The sequence below is a fragment of the Cariama cristata genome, unplaced genomic scaffold (genome assembly GCF_000690535.1).
Source record: "Cariama cristata isolate BGI_N322 unplaced genomic scaffold, ASM69053v1 scaffold37027, whole genome shotgun sequence".
In the NCBI taxonomy this organism is placed as follows: domain Eukaryota; kingdom Metazoa; phylum Chordata; class Aves; order Cariamiformes; family Cariamidae; genus Cariama; species Cariama cristata.
In genome coordinates, this window is record NW_009625608.1 from 1 (window position 1) to 9,188 (window position 9,188).

General features: G+C 37.7%; 1 protein-coding gene across 1 annotated transcript in view; it reads left to right on the forward strand.

Moving 5' to 3' along the window:
- Positions 1 to 7: 7 nt before the first annotated feature.
- The window catches only part of USP30 (ubiquitin specific peptidase 30), a gene marked incomplete at its 5' end in the record, with an annotated part of 10,957 nt that continues 1,776 nt past the window's right edge, over positions 8 to 9,188 (forward strand). Inside the window, 11 exon segments of the mRNA XM_009703667.1 lie at positions 8 to 44; positions 1,001 to 1,183; positions 2,451 to 2,554; positions 3,415 to 3,513; positions 4,253 to 4,295; positions 4,564 to 4,658; positions 5,245 to 5,304; positions 6,453 to 6,539; positions 7,147 to 7,227; positions 8,265 to 8,484; positions 9,160 to 9,188. Coding sequence (XP_009701969.1) covers positions 8 to 44; positions 1,001 to 1,183; positions 2,451 to 2,554; positions 3,415 to 3,513; positions 4,253 to 4,295; positions 4,564 to 4,658; positions 5,245 to 5,304; positions 6,453 to 6,539; positions 7,147 to 7,227; positions 8,265 to 8,484; positions 9,160 to 9,188 — 1,038 coding nt within the window.

Genomic DNA, 9,188 nt, shown 5'->3' on the forward strand with positions numbered 1-9,188 from the left:
CGTGCTGTGGGGTCCCATCACCGAGAGGAAGAAGCGCAGGAAAGGTAGGGAAGGCCGCGAAGCTGAGCGCCTGCCGCGGGCACCGAAATCACGGGAAAATAACCCCAGGAGTGAACTCTTGTGAGCGTTTCGGTGTCATCCGAGCGCTCTCCTAGGGGTTAGAAATGCACCTATTTCTACTTTTTATTATTAGCTTCTGGAAGTTATTTTCTCTTGCTAAAGATAAAATTTTGGTCACTGTCCTGTTTAGGAATGTAACATTAAAAAAAAAAAGTATTGAACAAAGGACTTTTGTGCCTTACGTAATGTATTAATTGTATCGATGGATGTTTTTCTAAAATTGTGACTCATTAGACATACTTCTGTGTTGTGATAACTTCATTACTGAACTGCTGTAGAAAATGCACTTTATTTTATTTTGCATTTTGGAATGCAAAATAAATGTGTTCTTATTGATCATGAGTACAAAAGAAGTGAAAGTCTCTTGCTAAGCAGAGTTGTACAGAAATACTCCGTATTAATCCTTGGCAACCCGGGAGTTTTCATAAGGATGTCCGAATCTGAGCAAAAGAGAAAGCTTCACCAAACCAAGCTGAAGCGTGCAGCGATGCAGCAGCGACCTCATGGGCTCCTGTAAACTTGCACAATAAGGGGCTCCTACATATATATTGTAACCGAGAATTTTACAGTTTGTACGGTAACTTGCAGATAATCCTGAACCTTAGTGTTGTGACAGAAATCTATTCCTGTCAGGAAAAAAGAGTAATTTTCAAGGAAAATTAAAAAAGATTTTACAGTGGTGTAAGTCTCAGAGACCACCACGTATATAAATGCTGTTGTATATATCAGGGTCTTCTAGTTTTCATTGGGTGCAAGTACCAAATAAACTGAAATAATTTAATTTTAGTGTAATTTTAAGACCTCGTTGGACACTTGCTACTGAAAACCAGTAAGGTTTTCCTAGACTTTATGGTGTAAACTCTTACACTTCTATTTGCAGGGCTTGTACCTGGCCTTCTTAACTTAGGAAACACCTGTTTCATGAACTCTTTGCTGCAAGGCTTATCTTCCTGTCGGTCTTTCATCAAGTGGCTGGAGGAATTTACAGCACAATACAAGACAAACCAGAACCAGTCCACTGAGAATCAATACTTGTCAGTCACTTTGCTGCACCTTCTAAGAGGTACTTTAACATTTTCATGTTGCGCTAAACTAAGAAGATAATATTTAGCGTAAATGTTATGATTTCTAGCCTCCTTTCCTAAAGAAAGGAAGCTCATGTGGTCTTGTATTCTTCTCTTTTTAATTTCCCTCTACTAACTTTGAACTTATTGGCCAAGTTCAAACAACTTTCACAGAGGGTTAGAGATCCAAAAGGTATTACGTTACCATACCGAGCCTGAACCATGCAAGGCCCAGCTACATGTGTCCCCAAAGCTGTTTGTTTCTTGGCCAACAGCTGAAAGGTTTCAGGTTTTGTTTGATTTCGCTTGGCAATCAAGAAGTAGCCAACCCGGCATCGCGCACATCACTCTGAAGAAGCCGTTTGCTGGCAGGTTGAACAAATCGAGGTAGAGAGCAACAGGGCTGCTGAAAATGTGGTTATGGAACCCATTGCCACCAGCTTGAATGTATTTGCTCTTCACAGAGTATTTAAAACAGTATGAATATAGACTCAGCTATTTTGAAGAAATAGGAAAATATTATCACGATTAGATGGGCACTCAGAATTCTGTATAAAAGAAAAAGAACGCATTATAAAATAATTTAAGCATTTTTTTCCAAGCTTACTATTTTACCAAAAATATGGATTCTTAAATGAGATACTTGAAATGATCTTGGATAAAAATGTTGAAGCGTCAGCCCAATTTGGTAACCCATTTCAGACTTGCCCCTATGCTAAATTCATGTATCAGTAGTTACATCCTATTTAAACACTCAAAATGTCTAAGCAATCTGTTGGCCGTTCCTGGCTTTCCTCATGGAGCCTTGTTTTAAGGGAAATCCGTTGGAAGTTTTCCTATCTCAGGATGTTGTTCATACTAAAATTGTGCCAGTTAAGCATGCACATTTTACTGATGTAAGGATGATGAGGCATTAATACTGGGGTTTCTGTGACACGTAAAGTACCAATTTTTTACCCAATCCACCAGTAAAAATTGTCTTTCCAGACAGTGTTTATATTATTTATTCTCTCTGTATCAGTTGAGAAACCTTTCACTTTGCATATGGATTAGATGAGGAGAATGTATGCAGTCAGTTAGCCCGAGTCAGATGAGAATGGTAATTAATACATACTAGTTTGATTGTCATTGTCTACCTGTCTTAATCAAGACTCTGTTGTAATCAATTACGTGATACTTAAGTAACATACAGCCTAAAATAAACAGATTTGTGTTCTAACTGTTCTTTGTGGCGCCTTCTAACATTTTTAAATGCAACGTCTCTAGCTTTATCCTGTCAAGAGGTAACAGAAGATGATGTCCTGGATGCAAGCGGCCTGTTAGAAGTTTTAAGAATGTACAGGTGGCAGATCTCCTCATTTGAAGAGCAGGTGATTACAGAACTCAAGTTAGATTGCCTGGTATACACCTCAGTGCTTAGATATGAAATAACAGAAAATTGAAGCTATGGTAATAATAGCCCTGAGTGTCAAATCTGAATCTTTACTGTAGTGAAAAGTTTGCTTTGAAAAGTGAAGGAAAAGAACCATGTGATTGATGAATGGGGTTTTCAGTTTGCCTAGATATTCGTCAGGGACACCCTGGCTGCTTCAAAACCTCATACTTATTTACCTTCCGATTTGGTACAACGGAGCCAGTAGTATTAAACAAGAACGGATCCAGCCCTTACTTCATTATAGATAATGGGTCTATGCTAACGTGCCACTCCGCTTCGAGGGATGGACTCCACTAATATTTCCAAATTTAGTTACATGTAACATGCAAGGTTTCTAATTCTTGTTTTCAGTATTTTCAGCCCCTAAGTGCAGCTGGCCAATGAACTTGATCAATTATCGCACCCATAAAATATGGTTCTATCTTTCATATTTCAGAGCCAAAGCAAACAGCAGAGATTTCAATTATGCTTTTATTGAAATCAAGGAAAGCAGGCATTTGTGCATTCATTCTTCTTTTTTCCTCCAAATATTTCAGTATCTTTTGAGTTTGTATGGCCAAGAATATTTTTAATAATGTGAGCTGTTACGAAGTTCAGCTTTATAGAAAAAGCTTTTTGGCAAAACTGCAGCAGATGCACAAATGATTACTATTAATACATAAGGGGGGCTCTAAGCAGTAATTTTTTCTTTAATTTCCTACTACAATGATGTAGTTGTATGTGTATTAGTACTCCTGGCGTATGTTTTGATGTCTTGTTTTCAGTTCCTCTGAATCTTATGCCTCTATTTAATAGGACGCTCATGAACTATTTCATGTCCTTACCTCTTCATTAGAAGATGAACGGGATCGTCAGCCACGTGTGACGCATTTGTTCGATGTGCATTCGCTGGAGGTGACTTCTTTACCCATGTTATTTCATTATCAGGAGAAGTTTCCGTAGTCTGCCTGGATTCCTAAGTGTGCCAAGTATAAAGGGCCTGTTTAGAAACTGAAGATATGTTCACAAAACTGTTCTTTAGTACTCTGATAGAAATTAGTCAATAGGCCAGGCAATCTAAAGAATAAAAAATGTTTTTCATAAGCAAAGGTATTTGAATTTATAGTGATCCCACTTTCATGAGGGCTTTTGCATTCCTAAATCCGTGGAATACAGGGATTGAAATACTAGCTCAGAACAGTGATCCATCTAAGCAGTTACTCTTCTCTGTAAGAGCTGACACATGAAAGAGGTTTGAAAACTGCAAAATGGACATTTATGGAACAGTCCATTTGGAGGTGAAATTTATCTTATCCTCCAGTTCGGTGGTAAACTTCATGCAGACGGAAAGTTTCTCTCTCTTTTTGTCTAAAATATATACAAAAGGTTTAGAAAATCTGTTATGCTTTTATTCTGGTACTCTGAGGCAGAGAATTCTGCAGATTAATTACTCATTTTATTAGAAGTGTTCTTTTTGTCAATTATAAATTTGTTGCGTACCAGGTTTTTTGGCCTTCCTCAAATATAAAGAGACGCTAAAACTCTCACAATTGTTCTAATGTCAGAAAAGCATATTAGGGATGAAATAAGAACATATTTAATACTTAATGGTTTCTAAGGTAGGGTTAATGAAATCTTTTATCTTCCTCTGTAGCAGCCAGAAATAACCCAAAAGCAAATAACCTGCAGGACAAGAGGTATGTTTTTTTTCCATTCTGCAATATGAATATTCATAGTGTAGTCACTTTGTTTATTAAGGGGATAGTATTAATTGATCTTTGTCTGTATTGGACTGAAATATATCTCTTCAGCTGTTAAAAAAAAAAAAAAAAGTAATTATTTGTCAGTGGGACAGAACATGTTTTAGAGCAGTTACTTTTGTTACCGTGGTCCAAAAATGTGGAATTGTAGTGATGAACGCAGATGTATTGAAAATAAAAGGACAATTTCAACTTTGTGTTTCAGGGCCTCTTCCCCCTATGTCAAATCACTGGAAATCGCAGCATCCTTTTCACGGAAGGCTGACCAGCAACATGGTTTGCAAACACTGTGAACACCAGGTATAAGAATGTGTCTCGTAGTATGTATACATGAAGACAACTAAGCGTGATCCACGTTGTGGGGATAATAGCTATCTTCTCATACAGAATAATAGCTGTCTTACTATATTTAGAATTCAGTATCACAGCTATCATATACTGAAGATCCACTCACATGGATAGCGTTGTAGGACGAGCTATTCATTCCGCACGTGGTATTGAGATTGCATATGCAAAGCCAAATTAAGCTGCAGTCCAGTTATCCAGAGTAAGGAGATGAAAATAACCTGGATAAAGAAAAAATACAGAAAGTAAATCTCATTTGTAGATCAAACTGTAAGAATATGTTTAGTACTTTTACTTTTTAAAACCTCGCAGACAAATTTAAGTGAGCAGGGGCAGCTTCAGCAGAAAGAGGTGAAGTAGCATCTTGTGTACCTGGTGTGCTCGAGCACTGTGCTTGGGAAAGCAGGTGGTTTTGACCCTATCCCACCAGGTAGTTGTGGACAGTGGAGGGCATATGTTCATCTTGTGTGAGGTTGGTTGGGGTTTTTTTTGGACTGTCATAAATTTTCGCTCATTGGATATGTGAAATATTTTCTTGCAGAGTCCTGTGAGGTACGATACCTTTGACAGTCTCTCCCTGAGTATTCCAGCAGCTGTGTGGGTATGTATCTCTCACAGACGCATGATCCAGCCAGTCTGCCTATTGCCTTGTCGTCATAGCTTTATCTTCACTAGGGCCTTCTTAAGATGCTACAGCCTAAGTGTAAATGAGTAGCTACAGTTTATTTTCTTGCCTTTTTATAAATGATCCTGTTGTGCTAATCCAGTACCTTATCACTAATGTGTTGTTGCAAATTACCAGTTAGTGCAACAAGCATGACTTTGTTGACACCAAGAGAGTTTTGTTTCTCCTGGTGGAGTATTTGGTCCTTTCTGTGTAATTTGAACAGACCAGATCATATCCCGAGGGCTGTTTCTGGCAGTCTTGGAAGGTCAGATGCTCTGTCTCTGTGGTGATAGTACACAGGTTACCCAATACAGGCTTTTGGATCAAGTGATTTCAACTGGAAATTGTTTCTGTTTCTTTTTGGCTCTCTGAAAAACTTTGAATGACAAAACACTGTAGATTTTGGGGGTAAAATGTGCAGGATGTTTTTGAACTACAATGGTTTGTTACTTAATGTCTGCTAGTGATTTGTCTTTCCAGACAAGTCGCAACTACTTGCAGTCTGGAAGTAGTCGCAACTATTTGGAACCTCTGACTTGTACCTACAGAATACACTCCGGGACAGCTAGGATTGGGATTTGGACACATCTTCTGCTATTTGTGTTTTATTTTATACCATCATTGAAGATTATGCCCTTCATACTTGGCATTATGTAGTACAGTCTACAAGGAGGCATAGGAAGGAGTGCCTAAATTCAATTAAATGCTATGTTTCTCCTATGTAGAGTGTCAGAGTGCATAAAGTGACCCACGAAGTGCTGGAACTTTAGAGAAAAATAGTAACAGGGACAGGGATCTGTAGTTTAAAACCCCACCAAAGGAGTCACACAGGGAGTCTTAGCTGTTGCTCTTACCTACAGGCTGCAGTGTTTTCCATCTTTAATCCAGGCTAAGGAAGAATCCCCGTAGTTAGTTGCATTATCAGTGTTCTGTACTCAAAACCATTTAGTCAGTTTTCTCAAGAAATAAGTCTGCAATTCTGTAGTTTCTATGGAAGAAATTACAAAAAATCCTTTCACCAAATTAAGTGGTGTGCACCCCAAAAATTACGGCAAATAATTTTGGGTTTTTTTTGTACTAAGGGTCGTCCTATGACGCTGGATCAGTGCCTCCATCATTTCATCTCCTCGGAATCTGTAAAGGATGTTGTGTGTGACAACTGCACTAAAGTATGTCATTTTAATTCATATAACCTTCTAGCTCAGTTTTAAGCCTGCTGACAGAGTTATGGCTTCAGTTTTCCACTCCTTTCTTCGTGACTTCAGGAAAGCCTCTAGCCAGCCTGGGATTTCGTATATTTAAAATGGAGCTCTTAGCTCACAGAATATTTTGAAGCTTTATTTATTTCTAATATTACAAAATGTACAGATATTTTATTCTGTAATTACCAGGTATTATTTAGATAACATTTGGGATAATTTTTTTGTTCAAGTATTTTAAACTATTTTACAGTTGCCTGTAATTTGATGATAGCACAGAGCCCAAATGGCTTGTTTGAAAACCAACGGAAATGGCATATGACTACACATAAACCTGGAGACTAGGCTTGTTCTGTAAATGCTCCTTTCTCCTTGGTTTTGTTTTAGAATTCTCATCCATTAGGATAGGCCAACCATTCTTACGAAAGTTCCTAGAAAACTGTGGGTGTAATTAATGTACTGAGCTTAGGTCTAGATAGACAATTGCTTTTGTCTGCAGTGTGCAGACCTGCACTATTGTGTGTAATCTGATACAGCAGGTAATCGAACGGCTTTATTTTTTTCCCTTTGATTTCAGATTCAGGCAGAAGGAACTCTGAATGGACAGAGCATAGAAAACCAGAGAACAACATTTGTTAAGCAACTAAAGTTAGGAAAGGTGAGGCAAGCTAAATCTATTTTGAAATCCTATTGTACAGTAATTTCTTTCTTTGATCTCTTTGCTTGATGTCCACTTCTTGGTATTAGACTAATGTTTTACTTAAAAAAGTAAGCTCATTTGTAAAATATTTGTAGGCATTGAGGCCTCAGTTCAGCAAAACATTGAACTTCATAGCTTAAAGAATGTGAGTATTCTACTGTTATTCAGCAAAACACTTAAACGTGAGTTTGGCTCAGTGGCAGTTCATAGGTCTTGCATTAATTCTTGATTTCCTTGGTAAGTGAAGTGATTCATACATACAATGTTTGTAGCATCTTTAGCAATTGCCCATTTCACAGAAATTAAAATATTCTAAAGACAGCTGGTTTAAAGAAGTGAATATGGTGCTAAACATCAAGTGTAATTTATATGAGAAGCTCTTATCATTTTTTGCTCTGCCATTATATAATGCAGAGGACAACAGGGCACTGCTCTGTAATTAAGAGCCTCAGGTGTCATTAATAATAATATGTACTTATTGATAAGAGGTTAACCCTGGCATGACTTTGAATGTCAGATATTTATAACTGCTTGACCTTTCCCCCCCGCCCCGGTACTCTCACTGTGCAAAGCCATTACTTACCGAGTATTAGCAAATGTCTTACAACAACTCACTCCAACAAATTGCAGTCTCGCAGACTGAAGCTTGATGAGATTGACAGGTGAGCTTTTTAGGAACGCACACGTATTTTTATTGATTTTTTTTTTCTTCCATTTGGAGAAAACAATTAACATTAGCTATCTATCCTGCTGCCTAGTGAGTGAGCAGTAGTGGCGTTACCAGAAATTTCAAGAGTTGTTAGTGTCATGTCTCAGGGATGCTATTGCCAATAAGCTTACATGCAGATATAGTAGCACATAAGGGAACCGTTTGGTGATGCATTTCCTTATCCACTAGACTTACCAGTTCTGTTAGTATGCTTTTAACTTGAACAGCTGTTTCTTTTCACTTAAAATGTGTTTTGACTGTCCTTTTCTATGGAATATTGCTGAAGCTCCCTCAGTGTTTGTGTATCCATCTGCAAAGACTGAGCTGGTCAAACCAAGGCACTCCTCTGAAACGTGACGAACATGTACAGTTCAATGAGTTCCTGACCATGGACATCTACAAATATCACATTCCTGTTCATAAATCAAGCCAGAATGAGCTGAATCAGAAAAACTCTGAAGAGACGACACCTGGAACAAAGGATGGGATAGCAGTAAAACCTTCAGGTACTTCTTTTGAAAATAAAATACATCAGGTATTTCTACATTTCAGTGATAAAACATTCTAATCTGCAGAATGAACATAAGAGCAGTATCTTTATTTGGATCTATGCAAAGAGGACAGGTAGAAATCCCTTTCCGAGCAAGCATTAGGATACCCTGTTCCAAGTTTACAGTTCCGTTTCGATAATTTAATTTGATCCTACTAAATATTAAAAAAAAAAACTTACAAACAAAAAAAATCCCAGATAGCATAGAACTCACGTGTTTTGTGTCCAAAGGATGAAGTAATGTTGAACTCGGGAAGACCTAGGGATTATCTTGTTAGTGATCTCTTCAGGACAAGCTTAGAATGAATGCTGGGAATGGAGACTTCTTAAAAAACAATTAGAAAATCTACGTGTAGTAGGTCCGTCATTTAGGCAGCTCAATATTCTATTTAGTTGGGATTTTGTTAACATGGTCATTTTCCTATTTGTGTCATGTAAAAACAATTACCACTGTCTTTGGACAGTATACTCCTTTGCATCTCTTAAGAGATTGTGATAGGTAATGAATTAAAATAAGTAAAATACCTTCATATTCTGTGATGAAAGGTACTGCAGGAACAGAAGCACTGTTATTAGCAATACTAATAGTAGCATTTAAGTTAAATTACTGAATGTCTACTTTCTCTTGCAGATGCAGAACAGCCATCTGGTACTAAACCG